The sequence below is a fragment of the Aethalodelphis obliquidens genome, unplaced genomic scaffold (assembly GCF_003676395.1).
Source record: "Aethalodelphis obliquidens isolate GAN/ISIS:26980383/991018 unplaced genomic scaffold, ASM367639v1 scaffold5, whole genome shotgun sequence".
Lineage (NCBI taxonomy): Eukaryota > Metazoa > Chordata > Mammalia > Artiodactyla > Delphinidae > Aethalodelphis > Aethalodelphis obliquidens.
Genome location: NW_020837949.1, coordinates 8,082,900 through 8,097,328, shown reverse-complemented (window position 1 = coordinate 8,097,328; position 14,429 = coordinate 8,082,900). Strand labels below are relative to the sequence as shown.

General features: G+C 38.0%; 1 protein-coding gene and 1 pseudogene across 2 annotated transcripts in view; both read left to right on the top strand.

The window, feature by feature from the left end:
* Positions 1–14,429, top strand: part of CNTNAP2 (contactin associated protein 2) — a 2,044,831-nt gene that overhangs the window by 1,371,097 nt on the left and 659,305 nt on the right. For both annotated transcript variants that reach the window (XM_027101624.1, XM_027101625.1), the window contains one exon: positions 202–402. In XM_027101624.1, coding sequence (XP_026957425.1) covers positions 202–402 — 201 coding nt within the window. The remainder of the gene's footprint in view (positions 1–201; positions 403–14,429) is intronic.
* LOC113618625 (uncharacterized) lies at positions 4,063–4,226 on the top strand (annotated as a pseudogene).

Sequence of the window (14,429 nt, the reverse complement as noted above, 5' to 3'; positions counted from 1 at the left end):
TATTACTTTTCTACTCTGTCTATATAAGCAGAACTTAAGTGTGAGAAAGGGTAGGGGTTACTTTAAGTATTACTATCCTTAGCTCTGTTCTACAGCAGTTCAGGGAAAACACCAGTGAAATTATAGCTCACTTATTTTCTGACATTTGAAGATGCATTTGCATACTAATGACCCATTGTCGTGGCATTTTTCTCCCCACAGAGGACAAAGTGTGGACGATAGTGTCTCATGATTTGCAGATGCAGACGACGGTGGTGGGCTACAACCCAGAAAAATACTCGGTGACACAGCTCGTTTACAGTGCCTCGATGGACCAGATCAGCGCCATCACCAACAGCGCCGAGTACTGTGAGCAGTACATCTCCTATTTCTGCAAGATGTCCAGGTTGTTGAACACCCCAGGTAGGCTGAGAATGGAATGTTACTTTTAGTTACTATCTTAGCTGGTGATTGGAATTACCTAAACAGTCCAACAGGTGTGGCTTATTTCTTAACAGTCCAGTCTTCAAAGCACGGGCAGCTGTGAAAGTAAAATATGACCACTTGTTTTTTCTTTCTGGAGAAGGAAGCTAAGAAATACCATTTTTTCAGAAAAATTCCATTGTTTCTAACTTAGCGATTTAAAAATTTTATATGCATGTATGTGTGTGTGTGTCAGTGCTTCTAGTGCGTAATTAGCAGTATTTGCTTTGGGCAAAAGTTTATCAAAGCTCCTTGTGAACTTTCAAGTAATTCCTTTTGAGTTCTTCAGTTGTCTCTAACATAGAGATGAAAGAATTCTGAAGGCTGTCTGCAGGTAAATAGCATATAGAAGAGCGATAGAACTTAGAGCTGTTTGTTGTCTGTAGTCATTTAACAGTATCTGTGGGTCTCAAGAAGTCTGCTCTTTTTTTCCACGATGGCTTACTTTTAGCAGTGCTTCAGGACTTGTGTGTGTGTGTGTGTTGGGGGTAAAGAAGATAGTTTACAAAGGGTATATTGGAAGTATCTTTATCACAAGAGCCATACACTCTGGGATTCTTGGCAGTAAATTCATTACGTTGACAGCAAACTAAATCTCTTTGTCTATAGTATAACATAGAAGTAAAGCATGTGCTTTGAGTCAGAGAAACATATGTTCACACTTTTCAGCCTTGCTGCTTCTCGCGTATGTGACTTTGGGGGAGTTCACTGAACTTCTCTGCCTCAGTTTCCAGTGTCTTTCAGTCAAAGAGGGATCATAATGCCTGTTTCAGGGTGATTGTGAGAATTTGATCAGGGAATATACTAAATGCCTAAGTCTTGATGCACTTAAGGACTTAATAAAGAGCAAATAGTATATTGATGATTTTTTTTATTATTAAACAACTTTGGAAGTGGCATTATGTCAGAGACCAAGGGACTGCTTGATGCCCCAAATTAGTGTTGTATTGGGGCCAGTGTTGTAGGGAGTCACAGAGAAGAGTTATAAGCAGGACAGTCTATAATGTTTTGAAGATTTAAGTGCTTTTATGTGCAAAGCCTTGTGCTAAAATTACAGACAAGTATAACCTATGAACTCTAAGAAAGTAAAATCTGTAAAATATGAAAATGATTGGTTCAGACAATTATGCTTTTGCTATTTGGAGAAAGAAGACATGACTGTGGCTGGGATGTTGAAGTGATGCTTCATTAAAGAGGTTGAAAGACAATTCGAGGTTGGTGAGAGTAAACAAGAGTCTGGAGGACAGAACACGAATGATCTTTCAGGCCACGGTGAGAAGTAGTTTAGCAGAAGCAGAGTTCGTGTCAAAACACAGTAAGAAATGAGGCTGGAAAGTACAAATGGGAGAAACCGTGGAGGAAATTAAGTGCAATGCTGAGAATTCTCCCTGGAGGCCCATGCTCCTCAAGCTTTAGTGTGCATGCGAATAACCCGGAGGGATTAATGAGACACAAACTGCTGGGCTTCGTTCCCTGAATTTCTGATTCCATAGGTCTGAGGTGGGGCTCCAGAATTTTCATTTGTAACGAGTGTTTTGGACTGAATTGTGTCCCCCAAAATTCACACGTTGAAGTCCTAATCCCTAATGTGACCGTATTTGAGACAGGGCTTTTAGGAGATAATTAAGGTTAAATGAGGTTATAAGGTTGGATTCCTAATCTGACTGAATTGGTGGTTTATAAAAAGAGGAAGAGTCAGAAAGAGCACTCTCACCAGAAACCAAACTGGCCAGTACCTTGCTCTTGGACTTACAGCCTCCGGAACTGTAAGAAAAGAATGTCTGTTGTTTAAGCCACTCAGCCGATGGTATTTTGCTACGGCAGCCTGAGTGTGCTAGTGCAATGAGTTCCTGGGTGATGATGGTATTGCTGGTCTAGAGACCACTGTGAGAACCATAGCTGTGGGCAATGGAAATCCCTGAAGGTCCCTACAACTGTTCTTCTATCCCCCTTCACTTATTTCAGCCTTTTATTTTATTTTTACTGGATCCTATTTCCAGTGCTAAGAAAAGTCAACCAACGATTATAGAAAATCCGGAGCACTAGGCACAATTAGTGAACCCCATCAGCTTGTCTGCCCTCAGTTTCATGAGTGAGTGCTCCCTGTGGAAGTTCACTCCAAAGATTCCAGTCCATCAGTCTCCAGTCCTGGAGGGGATGGTGTGAGGGAAAACTGCTGACCAGAAAAATAACTTGGTACCATCAGCTTTGTTTTCTTTATTTTCTTCCATTCTTCTATTAAACTCCAAAGTCAACTTTTACTGTTTGAATTTTTGCTCTCGTCGTTAAAAAACACAATGCAACCTCCAAATGAGTTTATCGTACAGTTCAGGCACCAGGAGAATTAGGCTAGAGGTAAGAGAAACAATTTGCTTTTAGCGATTCTGGTCTTGTAGTTCATTCCTTCCCTTCCCTCATTGGTATACTCTGTGCCTTCCCCCATCCACCAAGAAGCCTCACACACTTATTACCCTCCTTTTGGAAACCCAGGATGTCCAAAACCATCAGGAAATAGGATAAATTTGTTTTTAAAAATACTTCCATTACGTTTTCTCATAATAAGCTAAACACACTTCTCTTCAACCTCCAGGCACCTTTTCAGAGGAAGAACTACTAAATTGAAATCAAGAGTGAATTGTTAATCTGTACAGTAAGCACACTATTTTCTTTGTGTTTGCAGACATTTGCAGGTTATTATTATACTTAGTAAACTGTGCATTGAAAATCATGTTATCATATGCTTCTTGCCTTTGGGGACACCCTCCATGTATCAAATTTTTACTCACATAGGATCAGACTTAATAAATGTTTGCTGACTGGAATGAAATGACAAATATATTGTTTTAAATATTACCTCATTCAACCTTCAGTCAGTTGTTTTTAAACAAGTGTGTACGTCAGAATTTTCAGGTTGCTCGTCACAGTGCTGATTCCATGATTCTGACTCGGGAGAACTTGGTTGGGGCACAGGAATGTTTGCTTTTAACAAACATCCATGCATCATTCAGTGAACCGTACATTGAAAAATACCATCTTTAATTTATGGCATGAGGCCTCTCATCTTGGATTTTAAGGCATCAGTCCTCTGTGTGGGAGAAGATTAAAGGGAATATTAGAACTTGTCTGACCAACTGAAATAAAATGGCATACATAACTACCTGTTCCTCCAGCTAAAATAAATTGGCATAGTGGTATTTTAAAAATCCTTTTCGTAGACCATTGTAAAGTGAATTTCAGCCTACTCTTCTTAGTCATTTTTCATATCCCAATTTCTATTTTCAGGGTTAATTAATCTGTAGACAGCTGAGGCAAGGAAAAGGAGTGGTTGATATAGCAAGTTTTCCTGTATTACTGTATTCTGTATGTGTCCAAGTATGAAAGAATACAATTTAATACGAATCTTTAATTTGCTATTTTAAGGAGCTGATGTTTTCTGTAATTGGTTTTTTCCCTCCTTCCTGGTAACGTTCCATTTTAAATATCCATTTACTCATTCTTAACTAAGGCTGAATTATATTGGAACTTCTGTAGTAGTACTTGTGACATCTGTTTGAATACAAAGTATATTCATTATAGTCATGGCAATTAAAATGAATATCAATCGCTTCTCGGCCTTTTGGCTAAGATCAAGTGTAAAATGAATATCAAATGGGTTTGTAATAGCTATGTACTTAAAATGTTATTGTTTTAAGAGCCTTACCCTCAAGAGTTCATTTGGGGCTCTATGGTTGCTAATGATACTTACGATAAAGAGTTGATTTTACATGTATATGGACCTCATTTTTATTTTGATAAATCTTTAGTTGTACCACACCATTAGCTAACAAATGTAGATTTACTCATTAATGGTTTCTTACAACTTTTACAAGGATAGTAATATATGACTTAACAATGTTATCACTTTTTAAAAAATTTATTTATTTATTCATTTCTTTGGCTGCGTTGGATCTTCGTTGCTGCGTGTGGGCTTTCTCTAGTTGCAGTGAGCAGGGGCTACTCTTGGTTGCGGTGAGCATGCTTCTCATTGCGGTGGTTTCTCTTGTTGCAGAGCACGGGCTCTAGACACATGGGCTTCAGTAGTTGTGGCACACGGGCTCAGTAGTTGTGGCTCACGGTCTTAGTTGCTCTGCGGTGCGTGGAATCTTCCCAGACCAGGGTTCAAACCCATGTCCCCTGCATTGACAGGCAGATTCTTAACCGCTGTGCCACCAGGAAAGTCCCATCACTTCTTTTTATTACTACAAAATCTTTAAACGGAATCAATTTTAAAGTAATGCTTTTGCCATTCTTTGTGGTCGTATCCATCCTTGCAGTGTAACTATTAATTCAGTTGTCCTTAATCAACTTTACAAAAGACACAGAACAAAGACAAGGTTATTTGATTTCATCCAATTTGAAAATAAACAAATTAATTCTACCCAACGGAAAAAAAAAAAAAAACCATTAATAGCTATCCAAAACCACAAGGATGTTAACATGTTTTATATTTATATCTCCAGAACTGCAAATATATTGATATCTGAACTTAATGAAAGGCAGAAATCTTTAAACAATGAAATCTACTTCTGAGAATAAATACCTCAAGAACTTAAATTTGATAAATTAGACACCAGGAGAAAGTATATTAGATCCCACTTGAGTCAAGACTTAGTCAACAATCCTAATGCTTTTAAATGGCAAAAATATTTCTCTATATTTGGATAAGACCTATTAGCCTGATTTTAAATGCTTATTTGTGTATTTTAGATGCACTGTTGTCATGTATTTATTTTATAAAACTTTATACTTTCTAATTAAGCATTTTCTTCTAAAGCATTTATTCCCTACATATATAAATATTTAATTATAGAGATATAAAGTTGATATGTTTCCTATTTTTCTGACTATATTTAGTGTTGATTTCATTTGTTCTCAGTGTTTTTCATTGTGCCATGTAGTTTTGTTCTCATAAGTCATAGTTTTATTGCTTCTTTTTTGGAAAGAAACAGTATAAATTATCCATCCTTTTGGGTAGTTTACTATTAGATTTTGTATCTATTGAAAAGGAGTTATGTTCACAATTTTTACCTGTTAAGTAAGCTGTGTAAAATTCAATATACTTTAATGATACTGAACTGTGATTTAGTGGCATCCAAAAGACAAGAAAACATGAGTCTGGCATTGTAACTTATAACCTATTTTTAGAAAAAAATTCTAAACTTCAGTGAAGCTATCAAAAAAGTGAATTTTCAGCTTGTGATGTGCATTATAAGAAACTATGATGTTTAACTCTTGAAACAACATAGATAAAACATTGCTCAACTGCAACTAAAGACTGATATTTTCCGTGAATGAGTTTCATTGTGACTAGTCAGTATGTCAATCAAAAGATTAATCATTTATCTACTTAATTATTATGTTAAATAAGTGTAATGAAATTGGAGGATACAATTAAATGGGACAAGCAATGAAGATAGTAATAACTAAAAGGTAAAATCAGAAAATTAAATCTAGCAATATTCTACACCCAGGCAACTGGCATCTTCATAGAGGACCCTGTAGTTAAAAGGGACAGAATGGTCACAGGGGAGAGTAGAGATTATTTCAGCAGTGTGGGTAGGAGGTGATCAAAGTCTCAGCTGGAATAATGGATGAGATAATCAATCCATATATATGTATTGTTTCTTGTGTATCAGGAATTGTCATATGTAGGCTGAGGTGTGAAGGATTCATTTGAGTTAACTAAGAAAAAGATGGCAGTGGGACATCTAGGTTTGAGATGTGAGAATGTGCAGTAGTTCTGAGATGCAGGTCAAGGAGCACAGGACTTTGAAGGAAATGAGAGACGTCAGAGTGGCTGCAGCAGAGAACGTTAAGGTGAGAGAGAGGAAAGCAGACTTGAGGAGATCAGTCCAGAGTCTCTGAGTGATGGTAAGGGTTTCACTCCAAGGGCAAAGGAAGTGGTTGTAAGTAAGGGTATTCTGGCTGTGATGAGGAGGATAGAATCCAGGAAGGGCAGAGTTTGTATGATGGACCATCTGGTACAATGTCACAGGAGTGCAGAGGAGACTGGATGACCTGTATGCTCACTGGGAATTAGGAGGAAAGCCGGTTTTAAGTTTAGATAGTAGAATGAACAGGATCTGTGATTGCGTATATGTAGAGTAACTTTAGGGGAAGGGAAAATGCAGTCTTCCCATGTACCCAGGGGTAAAGGTAAAATGGCTGACTATGAACAGTTGTAAAGCCTTCACAGGATGACTCAAAGAGGTCATGGGAGGTGCAAGAAAAGAACAGAAGGAAAGAAAATACTAACTTGAAAAAGTAATTTAAGGAGTGGATGCTGCTAACTAAAGGGGTTCAAAAGTAATGATCAGAGCAGTAGGAAGAGAATCAAATTAGAAAAGCCTTATAATGGGGAAGCTAAGGGAAATGTGTGTTTAACAATCAACAGGTAAAAAACAAAAACAGGAAAACTGAGATGTGGTCAGTGGTGAGACATCAAAGAAGGAAGTCAGCCCCTGGCTTTGGCTGTTGCGAGGCCACTGGAGTTTCACGTCTGTGGGGTCTGCTGGGTGGAGCCACTGAAGAATGAATGGCAAAAGGAAACAAGTGAAGGTTTTCAAAAAGTTCCATGGTAAAGGGATGGCTATATAGAGAATTGCTGCTTAACCGGAAGGCAGAGCCCAAGTGAGGGTTTGGGGATTTTAAGGATGAGGGAGTTATGAGTAAGTTTATAAATGTAGGAGGCAGTGAAGAGGATGAAGCTAAAAGTGTAAGACAGATAAGGAACATAAGAAGTCCCACGAGAGAAAAAAGAGTATGGAATTTGCCTTGGCAAAGAATGAACACCTGCTCTGAGAAAGGAGGTAAAGAAAAAGGTAGAGATTTCCAGTAAATTCTATTGACCAATACCATCCTTGACATTTTATCTCGTTTAATTGTCAAAGTTATGCAAAGTAGATTTTTATTATCTCCATTTTGCAAACACAGGGCTCAAAGAGGTGAATAAACTCACTGAACATCACTACAGCTGGAAGCGGGCAAGCTGGGGTTCAAATGCAAATCTGTCCTACTATAAACCTTTTTTTCTGACACATTAAGAAAGTGTGAACATGTAGAGAGGTCAGTGTGCTGCCACCGAAGTGCGGTTAGAACTAAGCCCAGCAGTATCTGTGCCCACCCTACCTCTGCAACCACCATGGAAGAACATTCTCCCTCCGGGCATTTACTTTTTCTGTCTATGATTAGAAATACTCTTTGTCAAGTGGCCTTGGGTCAAATCCAATATTTTGATTAATAAATTAATCTTAAGCTATCCTCAATAAATCTGAGGATAGCTTGAGGATAGCTCAAGGACAGCTCATACAGATTATTGAGGATAGCTTGTCTGACTTCTACTAAAAGTGTACTCATTTCAAGTTGCCAACATTTTGAGCTTTAAGGTGAGACTTTGAAGAACATTGACCTTCTATAGCATGATAAAGATTGTTTTTAGTGCTGCCGTTTTATTTTGTGAGTGCCTATGTGTGTGTAGCTTCATTTTTCAATGACTAAAATAGAAATAAATGAGAACTTTGAAGTAATCCTATGTCACTCTGTAGAATTTGAAAATTGTCTCTTCGTGTGCTTAAATCAGACTTCTTTGGTTGTACATGAACTTTATAATTATACATTTTAACGACATCATAAAGTGAGGATAAACCTACTTTGTCAGATTTGATAAATTATGTTTTTATTAATCATTTTTAATTGAAGTATAGTTAATGTACAGTGTATTAGTTTCAGTTTTATAGCAAAGTGAGTCAGTTATATATACTTACATATATATTCATTCATATATATATATTCTTCTTCAGATTCTTTTCCATTATAGGTTATTATAAGATATTGAATATAGTTCCCTGTGCTCTACAGTAGGTCCTTGTTGGTTATCTATTTTATATATAGTACTGTGTCTCTGTTAATCCCAAACTCCTAATTTACCTTTTCCACCCCCCACACTATCCCTTTTGGTAACCATAAGTTTGTTTTCTATGTCTGTGAGTCTATTTCTGTTTTGTAAATAAGTTCATTTATATCATTTTTTAAGATTGTACATATAACTGATATCATGATATTTGTCTTTCTCTATCTGGCTTACCTTAATTAATATGATAATCTCTAGGTCCATCCATGTTGCTGCACATGGCATTATTTCGTTGTTTTTTATGGCTGAATAATTTCCCATTGTGTATATATACCACATCCTCTTTATTCATTCATTTGTTGATGCACACTTAGGTTGCTTCCGTGCCTTGGCTATTGTAAATAGTGATGCTTTGAGGTGCATGTATCTTTTTTTTTTTTTTTTTTTTTTTGTGTTACGCGGGCCTCTCACTGCTGTGGCCTCTCCCGTTGCGGAGCACGGGCTCCGGACGCGCAGGCTCAGCGGCCATGGCTCACGGGCCCAGCCGCTCCGCGGCATGTGGGATCTTCCCGGACCGTGGCACGAACCCATGTCCCCTGCATCGGCAGGATGACTGTCAACCACTGCGCCACCAGAGAAGCTCGATGTATCTTTTTTAATTAGAGTTTTCTCTGGCTATATGCCCAGGAATGGGATTGCAGGATCATATGGTAACTCTCTTTTTGGTTTTTTAAGGAACAGTATGGATACTGTTCATAGTTGCTGCACCAGTTTACATTCCCAGCAACAATGTAGGAGGGTTCCTTTCTCTCCATGTCTTCTCCAGCATTTATTATTTGTAGACTTTTTAATCATGGCCATTCTGACTGGTGTGAGGTGATACCTCATTGTAGTTCTGATTTGCATTTCTCTAATAATTAGTGATGTTGAGCATCTTTTCATGTGCCTGTTGGCCATCTGTATGTCTTCTTTGGAGAAATGTCTAATTAGGTCTTCTGCTCATTTTTTGATTGGGTTGTTCGTTTTTTTGATATTAATCTGTATGAGCTGTTTGTATATTTTGGAAATTTATCCCTTGTCGGTAGCATTGTTAGCAAATATTTTCTCCCATTCCGTAGGTTGTCATTTCATTTTGTTTCTGGTTTCCTTTGCTGTGCAAAAGCTTTTGAGTTTAATTAGGTCTTATTTGTTTATTTTTATTTCCATCACTCTAGGAGACGGATCCAAAAAAATATTGCTGTGATTTATGTCAAAGTGTGTTCTGCCTACGTTTTCCTCTAGGAGTTTTATAGTATCCAGTCTTACATTTAGGTCTTTAATCCATTTTGTGTTTATTTTTGTATATGGTGTTAGAGAATGTTCTAATTTCAATCCTTTACATGTAGCTGTCCCATTTTCCTAGCACCACTTGTTAAAGAGATTGTCTTTTCTCCATTGTATATCCTTGCCTCCTTTGTCGTAGATTAACTGACCATAGGCGCGTGGGTTTATTTCTGGGCTTTATATCCTATTCCATTGATCTATATGTATTTTTTGTGTCAGTGGTATACTGTAGCTTTGTAGTATTGTCTGAAGTCAGCAAGCCTGATTCCTCCAGCTCCATTCAAAATATCTTAAACAGGATATTGAAAGAAAAGAGAGTTTTACTATAAAAATATCTTGGAAATATCTAGAGTATTATTGAGAAATTGCTCATTTATTTATTCAGCAACATTTATTGAATACAAAATACTCTGCTGGATGCTATGAGAATACAAGGAAGGCAAAGATAATACTTTTTAAATAACATTTGCCTCAGCTTTACTCTAAGTCCTTTCAACTGATAGAATCAGCCCATCCAGATTATCTGGCATAACCACTCTTACTTAAAGTCAATTGATAATAGACTTTAATGATATCTATAAAATACCTACATGGCAACACCTAGGCTAGTGTTTGGTTTAGTGACTGGGCACCTAAGCCTAGCTAAGTTGATATATAAAATTGACCAGTAAACATTATTTTTTAAATGGACAACTGAGAAATTCTAGAGTAGCAGTGATTTATTCCCTCAGTTGTGCAACGTGTACCTCTCTATGGAATCAGACAGGTGAGACAGACCAACATGTTAGAGGTGTTGAGGGATATTTTATTCTCATATCTCTCCATTTCTGATGAGGGCACATTTGAGCCTGGTGTCAAGTTGCCAAATGAAATATCACTTTATATGGTTACAGCAATGACAATTTGAATGAATCAAGTAGATCAACTTTAGTCAGGAAGATAAGTCAAAGAAAAGATTTTCCTGTTCTCTGTGTTGCTTCAGAAAAAACCTGTAGACACCTCTATTTCACATTTTAACCAAATTGGCATATGTCCACCAGGGATATGGCATTATTAACTCATTGTCCACTCAGAGTTCTGCCTAGAGTCAAGCATTTCCATAGATCCAAATAAGAACACTCTATATCCATGACCTTAGAAAAGCTGCAAAATATTTCTGTCACCCCATCAACATTATTTTGCAGTTTTGTTGTTGTTTACTCATAATTGAATCAAATCCCATTGCCATGCAAAGTAAAGGAAATGTTAAAGAAGTTCAAAGAAACAAAGTTAAAAGAACTCATCTTTATGCATTTCTACGTAGAATTGCATATGGATGAAATAATAGGTACATTTTATTTTGAAGACTGTATGTTTGGTAGGTTGTTATTTTCCCATCAGGGAGTGACAAAACTTCTCTAAAATACCAAGTCACCCAAATAGCAGCTGGATTCTAATTACCCTGTTGTGTTTGCTTACTATTTGCCACAACCAGCAACTGGTAGTTTTTATGACAGTGAATAATGTTGCAGAGTGATACTTTACTAGGAATGCCACAGCCACTTTGACCTTCACCTCATATTTTAAATTCTCTTGAAGAAATGATGACTCTTTCTTTCTCTTGGTATTGGATCTGGAGTTTAGGCTAAATATATTGTTACCTATATAGTTGGATAAATAATACTTAAAAATAATTATCTCCAAATTAGGTAATGATATAAATGGAGGGGAAATGGCATTAGTATTAAACATTTACCATGGGCATTTACATATATTGGCTCATTCAGTCCACCTCCAAAACTTTGCAGGATATATATCACAGTTTCCATTTCATAACTGAAGAAACAACTTCAGAGGGGTTAATTAACTCACCACAGGAAAAACGGTAAATATTGTGATAAGCGTCCAAACCAAGATTAAACTCTAGGCTTATGTGCCTCCAGAACTCCTGTATTTTCTAACAAAATATTAAAAAAAATAAAAAGGAAGGGGAGGAAAGAAGTGGTAGGGGAGAGGCAGAAAGATGCGAGAGAGAGAGAAGGAAAGGAAGAGAGAAGGAAAAAGAGGGAGAGAGAGAGAGAAGGAAAGATAAAAATAAAATGGGGAGATTATGTATTGAAGATGGCGGAGTAGAAGGACATGCGCTCACTCCCTCTTGCGAGAGCACCAGAACCACAGCTAGCTGCTGAACAGTCATCAACAGAAAGACATTGGAACTCACCAAAAAAGATACCCCACATCCAAAGACAAAAGAGAAGCCACAGTGAGATGGTAGGAGGGGCGCAACCACAATAAAATCAAATCCCATAACCACTGGGTGGGCGAATTACAAACTGGAGAACAATTATACCACAAGAGTCCACCCACTGGAGTGAAGATTATGAGCCCCATGTCAGGCTTCCCAACTTGGGGGTCTGGCAACAAGAGGAGGGATCCCCAGAGAATCGAACTTTGAAGGCCAGCAGGATTTGATTGCAGGACTTCAACAGGACTGGGGGGAAACAGAGACTCCAGGCTTGGAGGGCACACACAAAGTAGTGTGCACACCAGGCCCCTGAGGAGGAAGGATCAGTGACCTCACAGGACACTGAACCAGACCTACCTGCTAAGTTTTTGAGGGTCCCCTGCAGAGGCAGAGGGTGGCAGTGGCTCACCGAGGGGACAAGGACACTGATAGCAGAAGTTCTGGGAAGTACTCATTTGATGAGATCGCTCCCAGAGTCCGCCATTAGCTCCACCAAAGAACCTGTAGGCTCCAGTGCTGGGTCACCTCAGGCCAAACAACCAACAGGGAGGGAACCCAGCCCCACCCATCAGCAGACAAGCAGATTAAAGTTTTACTGAGCTCTGCCCACCAGAGCAACACCCATGTCTACCCACCACCAGTCCCTCCCATCAGGAAGCTTGCACGAGCCTCTTAGATAGCCTCATCCACCAAAAAGCAGGCAGCAGAAACAAGAAGAACTACAGTCCTGCAGGCTGCAGAACGAAAACCACGATCACAGAAAGAGAGACAAAAGGAAAAGGCAGAGGACTATGTCCCAGATGAAGGAACAAGATAAAACCCCAGAAAAACAAGTAAATGAAGTGGAGATAGGCAACCTTCCAGGAAAAGAATTCAGAATAATGATAGTGAAGATGATCCAGGACCTTGGAAAAAGAATGGAGGCAAAGATCGAGAAGATGAAAGAAATGTTTAACAAAGACCTAGAAAAATTAAAGAACAAACACCTAGAAGAATTAAAGAACAAACAGAGATGAACAATACAATAACTGAAATGAAAAATACACTAGAAGGAATCAATAGCAGAATAACCGAGGCAGAAGAACAGATAAGTGACCTGGAAGACAGAATGGTGGAAATCACTGCCATGGAACAGAATAAATGAAAAGAAATAATGACTCCCTAAGAGACCTCTGGGACAACGTTAAACACACCAGCATTCGCATTATAGGGGTCCCAGAAGGAGGAGAAGAGAAAGAGAAGGACCCGAGAAAATATTTGAAGAGATTATAGTCGAAAACTTCCCTCACGTGGGAAAGGAGATAGCCACCCAAGTCCAAGAAGGGCAGAGAGTCCCAGGTAAGATAAACTCAAGGAGAAACATGCCAAGATACATAGTAAGCAAATTGACAAAAATTAAAGACAAAGAAAAATTATTAAGAGCAACAAGAGAAAAGCAACAAATAACATACAAGGGAACTCCCATAAGGTTAACAGCTGATTTCTCAGCAGAAATTCTGCAAGCCAGAAGAGAGTGGTACAATATATTTAAAGTAATGAAAGGGAAGAACCTACAACCAAGATTACTCTTCCCAGCAAGGATCTCATTCAGATTCAATGGAAAAATCAAAAGCTTTACAGACAAGCAAAAACTAAGAGAATTCAGCACCACTAAAGCAGCTCTACAGTAAATGCTAAAGGAACTTCTCTAAGTGGGAAACACAAGAGAAGAAAAGGACCTACAAAAAACAAACCCAGAGCAATTAAGAAAATGGTAATAGGAACATACATGCCAATAATTACCTTAAATGGGAATGGATTAAATGCTCCAACCAAAAGACACAGACTGGCTGAATGGTTACAAAAACAAGACCCATCTATATGCTGTCTACAAGAGACCCACTTCAGACCTAGGGACACATACGGACTGAAAGTGAGGGGATGGAAAAACATATTGAATGCAAATGGAAATCAAAAGAAAGCTGGAGTAGCAATGCTCATATCAGATAAAATAGACTTTAAAATCAAGAATGTTACAAGAGACAAGGAAGGACACTACATAATGATCAAGGGCTCAATCCAAGATGATATAACAATTATAAATATATATGCACCCAACATAGGAGCACCTCAATACATAAGGCAAAGGCTAACAGCTATTAAAGGGGAAATGGAAGTAGCACAATAATAGTAGGGGACTTTAACACCTCACTTACACCAATGGACAGATCATGAAGACAGAAAATCAATAAGGAAACACAGGCTTTAAATGACACAATAGACCAGATAGATTTAATTGATATTTATAGGACATTCCATCTGAAAACAGCAGATTACACTTTCTTCTCAAGTGCACATGGAACATTCTCCAGGATAGATCACATCTTGGGTCACAAATCAGGCCTTTGTAAATTTAAGAAAATTGAAATCATATCAAGCACCTTTATGACCATAACGAGATTAGAAATACTTCTATGAGATTAGAGATTAGAAATAAATTAGCTATGAGATTAGAAATAAATTACAGGGAAAAAAAAAGTAAAAAACACAAAC